At 41.5% G+C, this 19,022-nt stretch overlaps 1 protein-coding gene across 1 annotated transcript in view; it reads right to left on the bottom strand.

The window, feature by feature from the left end:
• The window catches only part of DSTYK (dual serine/threonine and tyrosine protein kinase), a 37,703-nt gene extending 19,469 nt beyond the window's left edge, over positions 1-18,234 (bottom strand). The window contains exons 1-2 of the mRNA XM_083444299.1: positions 17,658-18,234; positions 5,681-6,069 (exon numbers count right to left, since the gene is read on the bottom strand). Coding sequence (XP_083300425.1) covers positions 5,681-6,069; positions 17,658-17,958 — 690 coding nt within the window. The 5' untranslated portion in view covers positions 17,959-18,234. The remainder of the gene's footprint in view (positions 1-5,680; positions 6,070-17,657) is intronic.
• Positions 18,235-19,022: the final 788 nt, after the last annotated feature.

Genomic DNA, 19,022 nt, shown 5'->3' with positions numbered 1-19,022 from the left:
AAAGGTTCTGGAGAAGAACATAGAACATCAGGCTTCAGAGGAGCTTTTTTTTTTCTGTCCCAGGGTGGATGGGATCAGAAACTAAAAGCTTAGTGGATGGCAGGTCAAAAGTAGCTTGGAGGAAAAGCAGGGCAATGAAGGGCTATCCGAGAGCATCACATTTTCCCACATGGAAGGACACATCAATGATTCCTTGGTTGAATTTATATGAATTACATAATGAAACCCCACAAATATTAATGTATTAGAAGCTAAATGTTGCATAATTATATTGGGTCTTAAGCAAGCCCACACAGAGCTTGTCTGAGGCCCAGGACAGGAGTTTTGTTAGAATAAAGCTGTGAACTCAAACAAAAAAGCAGCCGGTCTGTGGCCGACTTAGCCTCTGAGGCCCGGGGCAAGTGAAGCTGGCTGCCCCCTACTCTGCACGGGCCTAGTCTTAAGTATGCCCTTGCCTTATTTTCTATTAAGAAAACCAGGCGTGACAAAATTAGCAGGGATCTAATGGTCAAAAATCAGTTAACTAGAAGTTAAGGAATCTCCCATCCAGAGATATCCCATTTTATATATTATTCTGTAATTTATTCCAGGTCTTTGAAATTATACCTAATGGAAAAAGAATGCACTATTATTTTCAAAACATCAAAATAGCTTTTAGTGATATTTGCAAGTAGAATAACCACAATTTCCTTTTCTCTAATAATATTTTCTTGCTGAAAAGGTGTTAGAATCTGTAAATGGACCGGAAAGTGAAGAAAATGTGAAGGCTTGCTAGCTGGAAGGATTGAAAAAGGCCTATCTAGAGTTGTCAAGACTTTTTAAAATAAGTTTGAACAAAGACAGATGAAACCAGCAACAAATTTGAAGCTTTAAAAAGGCAACAAGAATATACAGATAGGGGCTTTAATACATATTGCCTCTAATCTACAGATTATTTGCCTGCAACAGTGACATATAACAAATGGTCCTAGACAGGGATGCACACCTACATCTGAATCATTGATGTATTAAAAAAGAAACTGCTTTAAACTATGGGCTTATCCATAGTTTTAAGGAGAAGAATTTCAAGACGGTTTATATATGATAAATGATAAAAATGAAAAAGGAAGCACTTCAGAAAATACTTGAGTGGTTCTAAAAGAAGAGCAGACATTCACATATGGCAGGAATGGCTAATTAACAAAATGTTTTTTAAAAATGTGTTACAATAATGAGATACAGAATGCAGCATTTCCTATGAATGTAAAATATTCCCAATTGTGGATAACGTTTTGTGCTCCCAGACAGGATGTTGGTCTTGAACTTAATAGTTAGAGCAGAAGTAGCTGCTGAAATGAGATATGTGCAACACTAGATGCAGACAGGGAGGTAACTTTCTTTTACACAGATAAGGGAAAAACCATTCTAAAACAACTGGGAGCAGCTCGTTGAATAAAATTCAGATACTGTACTATGAAACTGACATAAGTTCTGAAAAGCAGTTTAGTATTGCCACTTGGATGCCAACTAGTTAATCTGAAGAGAAACAAAAGCTTATGTTTATAACAGAGGTGCATATATCAATGGGAAAATAATTCTTAAATACAGAAATATGAGTGGGATGTGCAACAAAAAGCTGTTTCGTATCCTTAGCTCCTAACAGGATTCCAGAAAACCTGAAGTGGGGGACAGAGAGACGAGAGACAAATTAAAGAGGACACCCTTTGTCTCTCCCACCCTGATGAAACTTTCCCCTACTGTTCAAGTGCTTTATTGATTCCCCTCCAGAATCTACACCTCCAGGACACAAGTTGTTGTTAGGGGCTTGAGCAGGCCAACCCACCTCTCCCCAGTTTTCTTCTCACCTCCTACTCCAACTACACACAATTACTCTCAGCATCTCCTGGTTCCTAGAGGCCACTGAACATACCTCAGTCCTTCAGCTATTTTAGTTTCACCCCTCAATTTATAAACTAGTATGTCTGCATACCAGGGGCATCAGAGCCATTCAGTAATCACTACTGTGCAGTAATGTAGGCTGTCCCATTCCTCTACCAAACTGATAGGGACAGTGCTACTAAATATAGCATTAAAAAGAATGATGCCTCTATACATTTAGATCGTATCAGTAAGATCGTTAAATACAAAACTGTAACGTGGCAATATAAAAATTAGGACAAAAATGAAGTCAACAGACTAGTAGTCCAACAAAACTTCGGATGTTTTAACTATGGATTAGTCCTGCAAAATCACCTCCTTTTGAAAGTACTGGATTCTCTTGTAGTACCTTTTTTTTTGCTAACTTTCTTATTTGCTACTCACACTGGGCTCCCCTCCCTAAATAGAACTTACTATACTATTGGTAAAGTTAGATGCCCCACACGCAGCAGTATTAACTGAAATGAAGGAAGGGCTGGAGCCAGAGTTCCTACAGATGTGAGAGAATCCTGACAATCCTGACACAATAACTCTTTTATAAGTTATTTCACTGATAATGGATTTAAGAGTCCGATAATTAATTTTAAGGGATTGCTGTTGTGTTGTTTTATTTTCTTAATTCTAATATTTTTGGTACTAGTGGTATATAATAGTTGTTGCTCTTCAAACCAGATTTGAAATTACAGAATTCGACAATAAATTATATTAATTTTACAACGTGCATTATTATCCTGAAGACCATGACTCAAATTTAAGTTGTTCATTTCCTTTACCTAGCTAAATGCCTCCTGCACACTGCAAATCTCTCTATGAGTAAGGTCTAACACAGTTCTCAATAAATATGCATAGAATATATTGATATTTTCAGAGGAGATACAACATTGTTATGATTGGGTTCAACTTATGTTCAGGTTTAAATTATTTTATCTTTTATTAAAAACTTAACCGTCACTCTCCACAACAGTTTTCAGTGTATTCTAAGGCTACACTAAATTTCAATAGACTTAATTCAGACTCAAAATGTTGGCTCATGGTGGTCAATAAATGTGTAAAACTAATTGCACAAATGAATAAAGGAACGTTAGTATTACTGTATTTCTATTTATGAATAACTTTGTAGGTGCCAGCCCTGTTAAAAATAATATTTCCATCTTCTGGTCACACTTTCTATCAGATCACATCATATTTGATTAAAGAATACACTGTGAAAGATAGGCTATGTACGCCACACAATAAACAGAATCTTTAACCATCAAACCCTCTTCTTATCAATGCAAGAGATGCAAGAGAACCTGCCTGACAAACCGTCAGCCATCTTTTTGCATCTGATGAATGAGGTGTTTGTTTACAAAGGTCCATTTCTCAGTTCGTTAAGATTTGAAAGCTTACATAAAGCTGCCACTTATATCATAAAGTGGAGTCTGGGATAGTGCTCAAATCTCATTCCAACTGGTTAATTCTTGCTTCTTGATTAGTCTGGCCGGCCTGACATTATTACTGCAATTGTATGGTGTGCAAATTTTATCTTGGAACCTGCAGTTAGTCCACCTGGTATGGATTTTAACTTCCTGTGTCACACAGAGGGGATGGCTGTGTATAATTCTATCTAGACTACCTTTCCTTTCTAGAGCTCCCAACAAAGTGAATTAGCATTTAGATTACTGTGCAGATGTGTTTCTTATTGGCAGCCATTAAATACTACTGTAGAAACGGAACCCATTTCCTATAGCCTTTCTACTTATTTTGCCTAGTGCCATTACTCTACATAGTAAGACAATAGGATTTATTTCAAAACTGTCATTAGTTTTAAAGCAATTCATTTCACTAGAAGCTCCTTAATTTCAACATTTATCCAAACTTTTAAACATGAACATGGCACAAGTGTTGCCCTCAAACTACAGCAGAAGCGGATTGGTGCTAAAGGACCCAAGCAAGCTGTGGGAGGTATGAAGCCTAAGGTGGGAGACAGCACAATATGTTAGAATGTACAACTTATTTACTGGCACACAATTTCCAACTCACAATTTCCATGCTTTTAAAAGCAATCATGGATTTGCAAAAGCCCCAATGCTTTTTTCAATTGACTTTTTAAAAATGTGGATTATGTCCGTTTTTAAAATTTATACCATGCCTCTCCTTATGGTGGAAGTATTTCCTTGTTACCACTCATTGAAGCTTGCAAATTACGAAATAGGAAGATCCCTCCCTGTAATTAGATATGCAATTTTCACATATAAGAAGTAAATGTTAACTTCCCCTGTTTAAAAATTTCATTTGTAAGGAGGAGTTTTTCACAGTGGCTCTCCTACACAGAACACAGGAAACAGTCCTGTGCCACTCCTTACAAATTAATCCGAGTGGCTGTTTTCATCTGATTTGTCCTAGATATATCTGGAGCCTAACAAAGAAATCTTTGTCACTGGTTTGAAAAGTTTATGAGAGATATTTGAGCTGCCCTGTGTTAGCTGACCTATTAAAAAAAAAAAGAGCAAGGCAGACATATTCAGTTGAAGTACACAAAACCAAATTCAACACTCGGAGCATACATTCACAAACATTCAGAACAAAGTTATACTCAGGAACAGACAGGCTGGCAAACCCTCGAGGGGTAGTGGTATCGTGAACATGACTCACACGGGAGGCAAGAATCCCAAGTAAAAGGAACCCTTTCAAACATTACCTCCCCTACACTTGCCCTGAGCTACAGAATGCACTAGATAAGTATTTCGACTTTGAAGTCAAGGGATGGAGAGAGAAGAACATAGTATCCATTCTATTTAGTTTTAAAACAGGGGTTGGCAATGTTTATCTTGCTGGATTGGTCCCGCGAAGATCCCTTCGTGGGCTGGATCATGTGCACAGATGCGATTTCCAGTGCTGCAGAAGCGAGTCCCTGCGCTGTGTTGGTTTAGCACAGTGCACAAGTGGGCAGCTCAGTTCGGGGGCAGCTCTTGGGCCGTTCAAACAACCTCCACTGGCCACTTCCGGCCCATGGACCTTAGGTTGCTGACCCCTGTTTTAGAAGGACTCCTTAATGCTAATTACAACAATTCAAGAAAAATTTTCGGTGAAGACAAGGGTAACTATTTAGGCATGTCTGCCCCTTCTTCAGGGTATCTGGTTGTGTATGGGTTGGCCCTATGCTACCAAGAATCTTCCCACAATCTCTGGAGCAGGTTTTGCATAATAGAGCCCCCCCACTCCTAGATGGAGGACACAGGAGCATTAACCATCAGCACTTATTTCACAGGTACATATGACTGTCATTTCAGATTCAAAGCCAGGAGGAAGCTGGGTTCAACACACGGCCCAAGGTGCCCCTGTAAGCACTGTGCTTTATTACCATGTCTGTCTACACCCTCAGATACTTTGCAGAAATCTAAGCAAGTTTATACAATCACAGGTCTGGCACTTGGGCTGTAGGAAAAGCAAATGAGTATGGGCAAAACCAGCAGTCAGGGGAAGAGTTAAAGCTTCACTGCTGCAAACTGCACCCTCCGCCCCTCAATCATCCACAGCAGCAGTCAGACTTCAAACAAGAACCACTGGGTTGAGGCAGAACATGTGGTATCCGCCCTCAGAAGTCTTTAGGAATGCAGACAAACTCTTTTCTAGTTCTAGGACTCCTCTAGTTTTTATGTAGAATTTACTCAACTAAACGTAGGTGCAAAATATTCATTAAAATGCTTCCTGCCAACGCTCACTTTCTCATTAAGTTTATACACGGCAGGGCAAGTACATACACACTGGATCTCGTCAGTACCTGTAATAAAGTGTGATTCAGTGTAACCTCCAGCTCTGCAATCTGGTGTGCGAGATCTTCATTATCGCAGTGGATTTCTAAGTCCTCTTCTGGTATCGTTTCCCATCTGCCTTGATGAGCTGCCAAGTTGTGAACCAATTCATACTGTCCTGGAAGAGCCAAACTAATCCGTGTTTGTCTTCCATGTGTGAAGCGAATTCGACGCCTCTTACAGTTCTCCTCACTGCTAACTTTGGAGGTCGGTAGCAGTCTTTCACCCAAAAGCATGTTGACTAACTGACATTTGGCATTGCAGTTCTGACCAAAGATTAAAAGGCATGGGTGACAGCTTACTGTCAGCTGGAGATACTCCTCTTCACGCCGGGGAAAGGCAATAGAGCTCAGCTGCCCTAAAAAAGGCAAACAAGAATTTATTAGCAATTATATTCTGAAGTGACCTATGGAGCTTCAAAAGGATTCTATAGCTCTATGTCAGTACAGAATCAGACATTCCAAACTCTGACTTGAAAAATATTTTTGCAAAGGAATGGGCAGCTAAGACTGAGGGTATCCCAAAGAGGACTGAATATGGAGCAATGATCACTCATTCCAGGAACCAAGTTTACCTTCTTCCCACATTCCCAGCCCAAATGACATTTTAGGCAGCAGGGACAGAAGAAGCAATGCAGTTTGTCACCAAGAATCAGAAGCCTTTAATTTGCAACATGGCAGGAAGAAGTTCAGCAAGTATCCATTCCACATACATCCCATATCAATGACGTACCACGAAATGAAGTTATCAACCCAAGGTTTAAATGAAAAATGATGGCTATTGTGCAAGGTCAGGAAGATATGGTCAATGGCCTGGTATGTCTAAACCTACTAAAGAAAGATGGAAAGATGAAAGGAGGAACATATAATTTGGGGAAAATGATTTCCTTGATTATTAGAAATATAATGTTCAAGATAATGTATATCTGCACTTTTTCTTTCATATATTGTTGAATATGCAATATTACTGCATGGGGTGAGGATGTATTTTGTGTTCTTTGCATAAACACTAGGGTAAACTGTAGGTTAGTGATTTGGTTTTCTACTTGTATTACATATATACAGGTGGCTTTTTTAAATAAGTACTACATACGCGGGTGGCTCTGTAGTCTAAAGCACTGAGCCTAGGGCTTGACAATTGGAAGGTCAGCGGTTCAAATCCCCGCAACGGGGTGAGCTCCCGTTGCTCGGTCCCAGCTCCTGCCAACCTAGCAGTTCGAAAGCACGGTGGGAAGGTAAATGGCGTTTCCGTGCACTGCTCTGGTTTCGCCAGAAGCGGCTTAGTCATGCTGGCCACATGACCCAGAAAACTGTCTGTGGACAAACGCCGGCTCCCTCGGCCAATAAAGCGAGATGAGCGCCGTAACACCAGAGTCGTTCACAACTGGACTTGACTGTCAGGGGTCCTTTACCTTTTTTTTTACCCATAATAACCCAAGTGGTCTGCCTTATAATAATCAGAAAACTGTAGAATAAGATATCACTGAAAACCTGCCTAGACCTTATCTCCATTTGTGACATACAAGTAGGTGCCTATGAATTCCAGTGTTTACTTGTCCAACACGAACAGCTCACCTTTGTATATCACTGTCTCATTGTACTATGTATACTCCTCAAAGATGCCAAAAAGAATTTAAAAAATCCAGCGGTCTCTTATTTCCATCTTAAAGGGTATTTATGACTGGAGCCTTACACCTTTAAGCACAGCTCCTTTTAGAAGGCTTGAAGTTCTCATATTTTACTACTATTATTTGTTGTGGGAAACCTTGGGCTTTCTGAATATTGCTTAACTATAACTCTCATAATCCTCGGCTACTGGGCATGTTTGCTAGGGCTGATGGGACTAGTTGTTGAGCAGCACCTAGTGGCATCAAAGGTTCCCCATGCCTGATTTGACTAATAAATAGTGCCCAATGTGCTTTTTTCCTTCTTTCTCCCTCCTTTTTTATTAGCCCTTTTTATTAGCCCTTTAAGACTAAGTTTAAGGGCAAGGTCAGTCTTACCATTAGAACTGATAAAGCTGCTCTGGAAGTATTTTTAGCTGAAGAATGGGATAAAAGTGTTTTCAATATTTAAATTTAAGGAGCAACCCTATGCTCCCTGGGAGTGGCTGAGCAGCCATAGTAGCCTGCAGAACTCTATCTCTGGAGTTCCCTGATGTAGCAAAAGAAAGCTCCGCTGCAGTTGATGAACTACCAGCAGTCCATGGGTCTTTGGGATGCCCCCCCCCCCAACAGGTCCCAAAACTATACCAGCCCTGGAGATAGCATGGTTAATTCCCTCTCATTTCAGTCACGGCAGGTGGGTGGGCAGGTAGGTATGGGGAGAAAAGCTAGGAGGGAAAACATGAAAAGCTGCCATCCCCATCCTCATTTCAAGTAGCCAGCAGGGCATAGAAGTGGCAGTAACTCTGTCACAGGTTCAGTAAAGGTGTCCATATTAAAAGCAACTTTATGTTCAGTGCCTTTAAAAGGGGGTTTCACTCATGCTGCACTACATTCTTGACCTAAGCATAACGTTTTCCAAAAGGTATTTGGTACAAAAATTATGAAGAACAGAAAAAGAGAACAGCTTGTGTGTTTTATTCCACCCAGCCAACATAGAGCGATTCTGTTCCAAGTCAACTGCCAAACTGCTTCACAGTAGTGTCTTGTATGCAAGGGAAGAGAAGTACAGTAGAAAAAATTGTTTAGTGGCAGAAAGAGCCCTGCTGAAAATCATTTAAGACAACAGGGCCCCCAGTCACACCCTCAGCAAGGCAAGATCGTTTTCTGCAAAACCTGAAAAATCAACATTAAAAATGAAGATGAAGTAAGGTACATATAGCTTTAGACCCTGTGAAGATTCAGCTGGTATGTGAACTTTTTCTTCTAGACAGGTCATAGCTTCATTTACCTTTTCCCCAGTCTAGGATGGGTACACTAGCCAATTGATCAGACAAATATTGCCAGTTGATTGCTTATTCACCTGTTGAAGGATACCGCAAGTGCTCGATCAAGTTCAGAATGCCACTGTGTAGGTAGAAGCTTACTTCTTTAAAAAATTGGATTTTTTTTTTTTTTTTTTTACTATGCCATTCGCTAACAGTGAGAGCCATACAAGACGAGAAATTTGATGATCGAGGTGAAAAACCGGTTGAAGGTGACGCAAAGGAAATGAGCAATTGGCCTGCTGCCTACTTAACATTGACTTCTGGATGTACAAGTTACTTGGTTTATTTTTTATTTTTTCTCTCTCCCCCCCCCCCTCTTTTTTTAAAAGTGTATTAACTGTAGGCTGACCCTAACTTTCCAGGAATAAAGCCAAACTACTATTCAGTGACTTGTTTATATTTATAAAAAACCTTACCTGCAACAATTTTTAAGTAGTACTTCCACTCATTAATCATTATTGTAAAACAATTTGGTTTTGCATTCAACATGCATATCCAACCACTGACTACTGGAATATTTTTATAATAAAAATATAAAATACTGGACCATTATTTGCCCAATGTTTGCTCAAGTCAAATGCCCAGCTCAACCCTAGTCAGAATTCTATCTTCAGGGTCACAGAATAGGTTCAAGGATATTGGCTGAAAATGCCTGGGCAAACAGAAGCTGCATTGCAGCAAGAAACCTTCTATGCTGCAACATGTAATCCAGTCTGACTACACAGCAAGTATATTTTTGTTGACTGCATGTATAGTCCTGATGCTGCCAATGAATAAGTCTCTAGACAGATGGTTGACTGCCACTAATTAATATCCTTCATGAATATTTTAACTGCCTGTTAAGTATCCATTTCCAGAGGGGCAGCCATGTTAGTCTGTTGCCAGGGGCAGGGGGGAAGGGTCCGGTGGTGCTGCTGTGAGTGACATTATATATTTGTATCTTGCTTTCTCACTCAAGAGCTCAAGATTATGTGTATTATCCTCCCTGCTCTCCCACTTTTATCTTTGCAATAGTATCCACCCTATTCCAATAACTGTAATTTATTTTAAAACAGATTTTAATAGTAAATGCATGTGCAAAAACATCAGTTCTTGACAATACATTGTGGGATGGGGGTGGGGGAGGCAATCCACCTACAATGTTCTGGGCCCAGGAAATCCTGTGGGTGTCTCTGCTAAAGATCAACAGCACAGAAAGAGAATAGTGATTAAAACTTATATTAATATTTTCATATCCATTGCTAACATGCTAACAGGCTGAATAACTCCAAAGTTACTCAACTGAAGAACTAGCCTCAATTCAGCAGTTAAGAAAATGACTTTTTGTTGTGCCCAGCTGGCAACAAAGAAGAATTCTTACACTAAAAGGATTAGTTGAAGGAACCATTTTGCATCAGTTGAGAAAACATGTGATCAGCACTTCAGAAGTGTGCAAAGAGTCTGCTTTTCCCAAGAAGAAACTAGGTAACTGATCTCAAAATAACTATATGAGCAGCACAGAGGAGGTTTACATCACATTACAACAAGTAGAGCATGTTCACATAAGATAGAGCACTTTGGAAATAAGATCTGATAAGGAAAAAGCTGCCACTGAAGGGGCCCCTAGTTAGAATATTTCTGAAGTTAAAATCTAATGTAGTGATAATGGATCCATGAAGTGGGATCATGGGTCCTGAATGTGAGCCAGCTCCACCTACAAACTTGGAGAAGAGACTTGCGCTCTCTGAGTGCGAGCCAGGCATTGGGTATCTGGCTTCCTTGGTGGAAACTATCTTGCCACATCTTGGTGATTATCAAAAGGCTGAATGTGCTGTGTGGGTCTGAGGGGGCTCTTTGTATGTCTGATCATATACAAATGCTTCCTGAGACAAACAGCAATTGCTGTCATGACCAAGAGGTCATTTAGGTAGAGGTCGATCGCTATGCCTTTCAGCCCGTGGCCCCTGCTGAGGGGACTGCAGGAGAAACATCAGTGTGGCTGCAGTTTCTCATACCACCGTGCAGTCATACCACCACTGAGCAAATGGGGGTGAGGGAGAGAGGTCTCTGTATTTGGTCTTCACCCCATTTTACAGTCAACTGAGTCCAAGGTACTACGCTGCTCTCCACTGTGTCATGCAGTGCCAATCTGGACATATGCATCACTTCTGCCCCAAGCACAAGGTGCACAACTGACCCTGCCTCACTAAGGCCACAGTGAGTCAGAGAAAATGCCAGCTGCCCACTGCTTCCTCTTGACCAGTGTTAGAAGCGCAGATATATAAGCTAGGTGCCAAATGGCTCCTTAAACCTATGTTTCAGTCACCAAAACAGAATGTCAGTTGCCATTTTGGGGCAAGGTGGCTCCAAAGTCTTGCTTTTCAAATGATGGACTGTGATTGATTTTCATTTGGACATCTGGCTAATTCATATGAAAACTTTGAACTAGGTTAACAACTCTGAAAATTTAAAGAAAAGTCACTTTATCCAGAAACAGTCCACATATATATTGGCTTATTTCTACCTCTTTTTCTTAATAGTGACACGGACCACCCCTACCCCCCACAGGAGTGCAACATAGAGGTCAAAGATTAAACATGCTCTCTCAAGGAAGGCAGAGTCAAGACTAGTGTAAGGTTGCTTCCTCTTTCAGGATGGCCAACAATAGCAACTGCTTCTTGTTTTGAGACAAGGGTGGGTTTTTTTTACTCCACTGCTGAAAAAAAACCAAAGTGCAAATTTCTTCATCGTTACAATTGCTTGTCAAATGTGATCATATAAAGTGTCTCTAGCTCAACAGTGCAACTTCACAGGTCCCTTTAATGATTCACCAATATATCCATCAAGAATCAACTTGGCCAGTACTAAGACACTTGCACAAGTGTAACCAAATATGCAGAGAATGGGGTGGTGCCTTAATGGTTCACACATCTAGCAATGGATTGTTAGATAACATGGATAGCAAGGTTCAAGTCCTGCCCCAGCCCTCATTATGCAAAGACTATAGGAAAAAGCTGTTGAAATCAGAGGAAGGTTACAAACTTGAGAAGAGATGACAGCAAAGAGTTTAGAACAAAAAACTGAAACACCTTTTCAAGAAAGCTAGAGGGAGCATTTGTGGGCGGGGGAACTCTACATGATAATTGAAAGGGGTAAACGAAAATCACAACAAATCCCAGAGGAAAACGTGTGGGTTCTCAATTAGGTTTGCACATTACATCAGCTCCCAGGAATCCTAAGGCTCAGTTCATGAGAATAAGTTTATTCAGGGAAAAGAAAACCTTCACTAGTGTGATATTCAAACTTAAGCATTATTGAAATACGTTACTATTAGTATATTACAACTTCACATACTATTTCTACTCACAACACTTACGTAAGTTTCCACTTGAATAAGAACTTTCGGCACAACCTTGTTTTCTTCACCATAGAATTTCACTGCACCAAGGGTGTGGATCATTAAACTTTGCCAAGATTAGAAGTCAAATAGGGGGAAATGGGGTGTATATAGAGCCAAAGCTGTAGGCTAGCCCTGCAAGCGTTCAACAGGCCACTGGAGACAGCAGGTATGGTGGTTATGGGATTTTGTTTGTTTGTTGCTAACACTGACCTTAAGAGAGGATGGCTTACAAACAGCCCTGACCTTTTGGGATAAGGTGGCTTACAAACAAAATGCATAAAGCCACAGAAAGGACTGCATTTCGAGAACAGGCTCTGTACCATTTGGGATTTTGTTAATCAAGACACAGCAGAGCATGTGCATGCTAATTCACAATCCAGGATATTGTCATAGTATGCTCCCTATACCACTATCAGACTAGACACCACGGTCTTTGCACCACTACTAACTCCATCCATATGTCATATGAAAGAAAAGAATTTCAGCACACACTTATCATATATAGATATTCTACTAGCAGAGATGTTCAAGCATGAGAAGAATTCTATTTGATCATTGTTACCAGTTTTGAGTGGATTCTAATATACTGAACTGGTTTTGAGCTTCAAGAGCTCCCAATTACTATTATTGGTTTGGGGCTTAATTTTCTACTTTTGAATCCTTGCCCAGAGGTTTCCTTTGTCCCAAAGCATCTCTGTTTTAGAAACTTCACTTAATTTTATTACTTTACTCCTTTTTAAACCCAGCATCTAGATTTTTGCATTGCATTGCCTGAATGTATCTTGATTTAATGTTTAATTTATAAGACAATAAAGCAAGTACTGTATTTTTTGCTCTATAAGACTCACTTTTTCCCTCCTAAAAAGTAAGGGGAAATGTGTGTGCGTCTTATGGAGCAAATGCAGGCTGCGCAGCTATCCCAGAAGCCAGAAGAGCAAGAGGGATTGCTGCTTTCCCTGTGCAGAGATCCCTCTTGCTGTTCTGGCTTCTGAGATTCAGAATATTTTTTTTTCTTGTTTTCCTCCTCCAAAAACTAGGTGCGTCTTGTGGTCTGGTGCGTCTTATAGAGCGAAAAATATGGTAATTGCTTTTTAGCTGATTATTTAGATTTAACCAACTGATAAGATTTTACTCTATTTACATTTGTAGAACCTCACTGAAGGAGGCCTTAGTGCATTTTGAGAAAACGTAAGAAAACAAAATTTACAGTCTAACCAAAGATGATGTTTCTTTTAGAAATCAGTGCCATCTGAGTATGACATTTCCTTATAATAATACATGGAGACGAGTTGTAAAAATAACTAAACATGAAATCTATACTGTTTGTTTGTTATTAGTGTTTATTTAGTTGAAAACCCAGTGAAAGCTCCGTAGGGACCAGCCTGGATTGGTGAAGATCCAGCTAAGCCTTCTTGTACTTTCTTCCTAAAGCAAGAACCAATAGTTGTAATAACTGAAAGCAAATTATGTAAAAATATTTTTTATCTATGCATCCTACATGGCAGCAGTTTCTATAAGTATCCCAAATCAAGTCATTGTTCATCTGCTCCACCATTTACTCTGGGGCTATGTTTAAAGATTAATCACACTGATAATTAAGCATTGCAAACCTGGTCCTTTTCATGTTATGAATCACCCAAATGCTGCGCCTGGTTTTCCAAATCAAATACCATAAGAACAGCTCCCTGATAAGATTTACCGGCACCACGTAAATAATATGTGAAACTATCATTTGCCTATCTTGTAACATGAACACATGACTTAGTTTCCAATCATGTGCATAATTTTTATGCAGAGTTATGTATATGTTTTCTCACCAAAGTCAAGCAAGAAGAAATGTATTCTATGAAGCCATCCTCTGTAATTTGGTTCAGACAATCCACTAAAGAAACAACCTTTGGGCTTATGTGTTCTCCCACCCCCCAAAAAATCCCACAGCAATTATCTTCCAAGGTCTCTGGTTACAACAGAATCAGATAAGTACTGTTTGTCCATATCCTATATAAATCACCATCTCAAAACACAAAATGGCAAGGAGGGAGTGTCTTAAGCCCATGCCTTGTTCCTGTTTTGTTCAGAAAGCGCTGAAGTTTATGAGGCAGGAATTTTTCTTGTGCTTTATTTTTCCACAGAATATTGTCCGTTTCATGCATTCATTAGAACACTGAACGTATGCTAACTGCAATACTGGAGTTTTTGCCAATTGGAGGCAGGCAAATGATTTCTACATCTTTAAAAAGGCAGGTGGGAGGAAGAGGACCCATGCAACTACCAAGCGGTCATCAATACCAGGAAAGGTATTAGAACAAATAGTAATTAAACAGCCACTCTTTGAGTAGTGCTTAGAAAAGCATACTGTGATTACTAAGAGCCAGCATAGGTTTCTGAAAAAGAAGTCATGCCACACTAATCTTATTTCTTTTCTTTTCTTTTTTTTATAGAGTTACAATCTTGGTGTATCAGAGGAATACTGTGGATGGAGCATATCTTGCTTTCATTAAGGCTTTTGACAAAGTCCCCCATGACAGTCATGTGGAGAAGCTGGTAAACTGTGGGCTAGATGATGTTACTGTTAGGTGAATTTGTAGCTGATTGACTGACCGAACCCAAAGAGTGCTCACCAGTGGTTTCTCATCATCCTGGAGAAAAGTGACATATGGGATGCCACAGGGTTCTGTCCTGGGTTCAGTGTTATTCAACATCTTTATAAATGACTTGGATGAAGGAACAGATAGGATGCTAAGCAAACATGCAGATGACAACAGACTAGGAGGGGTAGCTAATACCTCAGAAGATGGAATCAGAATTCTATATTACCTTGAAGTTCAATATGAAGGACAATACTTAGGCAGGAAGAACTAGCTGCACAAAAATAAGATGGGGAACACCTGGTTTGCCAGTAGTACATGTGAAAAGGATCTAGGGGTCTTAGTAGACCACAAACCTGAACCAATTTCAATTCAATTTCAAGTTACAAGAAAGGAGATTCTGACTAAACATCTGAAAGAACCTCATGACAGTAAGAGCTGTTAGACAGTGGATCAGAGGAAGGTTTTTTAACAGATGCTGGATGGCCATCTGTCATGGATGCTTCAGTTGTGGTTCCTACATTGCATGGGGCTGGACTAGATGTGTGAACTTTCATATATCCGAGGGTTTGATTACAGTTGCTCCAAAAATAAAAGTGTTTCAATAACAGAAACAAATGCCATCATGTATCACAGTGCAATTCTGATTCATGCTATTCTGCTGCATAATTGCCGGTGCCCAGAAACCATAGCTTGGTAGAAATCCGGAAGTATAAAACAGCCCTAATGCTTCTTAACAACTGCAAAACCAGAAGGAACCAAGGCATAAGTAGACACCTACATTTCCATTACTATGTATCCTTGTATTATTTATCTTTGTAAATAAAACATTTCACGTATTATATCAGTATCAGTCAAAACTTGCCAACTATAATATATCTAAAGACATACACAAAAGAAACAAGTTTTTTTTTAAGGGTTGCCATACATCCGGACATATCCAGAATACTGTAGCTCCAACCAGTGTCTGGGCGGGAAAATCCAGATGTATGGCAGTCAATGTCAGTGTCGTCTTTGCTGATTTTCCTCAGAAAAAGCTCAAAAATGTCTAATTTCTTTGCAACCCTATTTAATTGGCACACCAACAGCTGGTTTACACACAAGTGTAAACAGGACTGCAACTTAAAGCTTCTGCCAACTCCTTCTGATCTAATATTTTAAAAAAGCACTTTGTACAAAACTTCCCAATGAAAGAGTGGGGAAATGTACCTAGAAAGTTAAAGCTGTAGGGCAGAATCAGAAAGCGGAAAACATCTGATTGTTTTGACAAACATTTAAAAACAATGTCTCTCTAAGAAGAATCACATTTCAACTAGGTGCAGATTTATTACAAGTTCAGGGCCAACAGCCTGTGTAGCGAGCCACTTGTTTCCTGAAGAGACAGGTCATGCATTCCAATCACACATCTATTCAGATCCTCGTTCTAATTTTTGTCTTACTTTATTCATTCTCAGAACCAGTTTTGATTCCGTTACTCTTTTACAAACCTCTAGTGTCCATCCAGATCATTCCGTCCAATCACATCTATGCCATTTCTAGTTCACTGCTATTTCATTCAGTATATTTCAATGCAGTCCAACCTCAGAACATTTGTTTCCTTCCATCTCAAGGAGCATTTCTTCTCATTCACCAACAGAGACCAGAATCACAGTATTTCAGAGTACAGTGGAGAAGTTGGGGCAACAAGCTACAACAGCATGCATACTGAGGAATTAAAATACTAATAATAAACATCAAGTTATTGCTTAGATGTACAGGATGCTGCTGACCACAATGACTCATGCTCCAATAAACCTGTCTCAGAAGCAACTTCTCTCTGCTATCCATCCTGGGGTTTGTTTGGTGGGGGGACTATATTAGTTTGTAGCTTACCATACATAAAATTCTTACATTTTGGTAGAGTATAGGCAGAGCCTAACACAAGTGAGCACTTAAAGCAGTCACTGATGATAATCTTCGATCCAAAAGGTATATATGGGGGTGGCAACAGTGCCATACCAAATTCTTATTCAAAGCCACCATGCCAAACACTTAAAGGGCAGCCAATGTCATTTGTTTGTGCATAGCAGAATTCTTCTTGGGTTCTGGGCAGCTTCAAACAGCAGCCACCTGTCAACCACTAGTTCCTTCAACCTTCAAGGATTCCTATAATTACTCCTGAATAATCACCTTTTTTCTCGGCTACCTCCCTCTTCATCTTGGCTACCTAAAGGCCTCTCAACTGCCTTTTCCCACTCCCTCTGGAAAAGCCAGAATTCCCTCCACATACCTTGCAGTCACCCACAGACATGGATGCCAGATACAGAACCATGAGCATAGCATGTGGTCACAGATTATAGGACTTGCAGTCCAGCAACATCTGGGCAGCCATAGTTCTCCAGCTCTGCCCCAGCAGGCCTCTCCCTGCTGTCAATCTTCTGTTAATCCACACCATACATTTTAAGCAGTTTTATACCACTTTAACTGCCCCCCCATTAAGTGATCCTGAGAACAGTGGTTTGTTTAGGGTTCTTTGAGGAAATGCTAGTTCTGTGAGGGGTAAATTACAATTTCCAGTATTCTTTTTTTGGGGGTAGGGAGAGCCATGATAGCTAAAGTGGTATAAATGGGCTTTAGCTGTATGGGGCGGATGTGGCCTTACCTGGGAGGATAGGGAGAGCAACAACAGTACAGTCCTAACCATGTGTACTCCAAAGCAAGTCCTACGGAATTTAACGGAGCTTTCTCCCAACCCTGCAGCTCTAGCACCTTGGCGAACTCAGCCAGAGTTACTTGGGAGTGCAGATGCACAAGACCAGACTGCAAGGGCTGCCCAAGAGGGGGGAATTCCACCCACTGAGTGAGTGCCATCCCCACACCGCTTCAGTGATGAAGAAGCCACACCGGTTGGAGTTTCCCTTGATGCATTTTTTTTTTTTAAGGTAGAGGAATATCCCTGCGATTTGGGCAGAGACCCAACATAAAATGCGGAAGCTCCTCCTCCCTCCGCACCGACCCGCCCGGTTCCCCCGATACGCCCCCGCCCTACTCCTCTCCCGAGCTCCTTACCGGCCTGCAGCGAGGGACCCTCACCAACCGGGGCACAGACATCGGGGGAGGGCTGCTCCTGCTGAGGCCGCAGCTCCTCCCCGGCCGGCCCAGGGGTAGCGGCGGCGGCAGCAGAGGCAGCGCCGGGGCCCTGGGAGTACTTGATGTCGCGGAAGAACTTCTTCGTCTCGCGCAGGTTGTGCTGCAGCCGCGCCAGGTGCCGGTTGTAATGGCCGAAGGCGCGGCACAGCTCGCGGCTCAACCCTCCGCCGCCGCCGCCGCCGGAGCCCCGGGTCGAGGGGCCTCCCGTTCCCCCCGACATCTCGCCCGCGGCGGCGTCCGCCTCAGAGCTCTCCCCCCACCACGGCGGCGACTCGGGGGATGCCAGGCTGTTCTGGCGCCGCCTGGGCCACGGGCTCGGCCTCCTCCTCTGCCAGCAGCGTCGCACCGAGCCGCACTGCGCACGGAACGGAACCTTTATCCGGGCGCTCTGGCGGGGAGGCGGCGGCGGCGGCCGGGGGCGGACCCCATTCCGCGCGCTGGCTCGCCTTGCACTGTGGGGAATGTAGTCGCCGCTTCCCTCTTGTAGCGGAGTAGCGGAACTGCACCCTCTTGGAGGGCGGGGAGAGGGCGAGTGAGGGCCTTTCCGAAAGGCACTCTGGGATTTGTAGTCTTCTGCCGGGAGACTCCCTACTTCAGTTTGCAAGTCAAAGGACCAGTGCCGGATTTACGTATAAACTAAACAAGCTACAAGTATAGCTTAGGGCCCCACTCTCCAGGTGCGGGGAGAATAAAAAAAGGGGGGGGGGGGGAATCTGGATGTACATTTCCAAAATATAAGATAAATAACAAATAAAATAAAACCTGCATACAGCAACAGTGTCAAATGGCTTTAGATACCTATTAGGTCCATAAATTACCATATATTCAACACAAAAAGGGGACAATTTGTTGACAAAGGACTGCTGGACATATAAAGGGCCCCATTACCTTCAGTAGCTTAGGGCCCCATCAAACCTAAATCCACTCCGGACGGTGGGCTTGCAGGGTTGGCAATGCCTCCAATTAAATGCAAATGGCATATATGGGGGGGGGGGGGAGAGACTGAATAGGAATGTTGAAAAAGTAACGTTTGAAGCCACAAGATACTGCTTTAGGGTTATTTTAGAAACACTTCGCTTGTCACAGTAAATGTTAAAAAAACAAACAAACCTACAATCTAAGACCAGGGGTCAGCAAACTTTTTCAGCAGGGGACCGGTCTCAGACTATATCGCGGACTATATTTCTGGGGGAAAGAATGAAAAATTCCTATGCCCCACAAATAACCCAGAGATGCATTTTAAATAAAAGGACACATTCCACTCATGTAAAAGCACACAGATTC

This window comes from Podarcis tiliguerta, assembly GCF_965153285.1.
Source record: "Podarcis tiliguerta genome assembly, chromosome: 6".
NCBI classification, from domain to species: Eukaryota; Metazoa; Chordata; class Lepidosauria; order Squamata; family Lacertidae; genus Podarcis; species Podarcis tiliguerta.
This window is presented reverse-complemented; position numbering and strand designations above follow the sequence as displayed.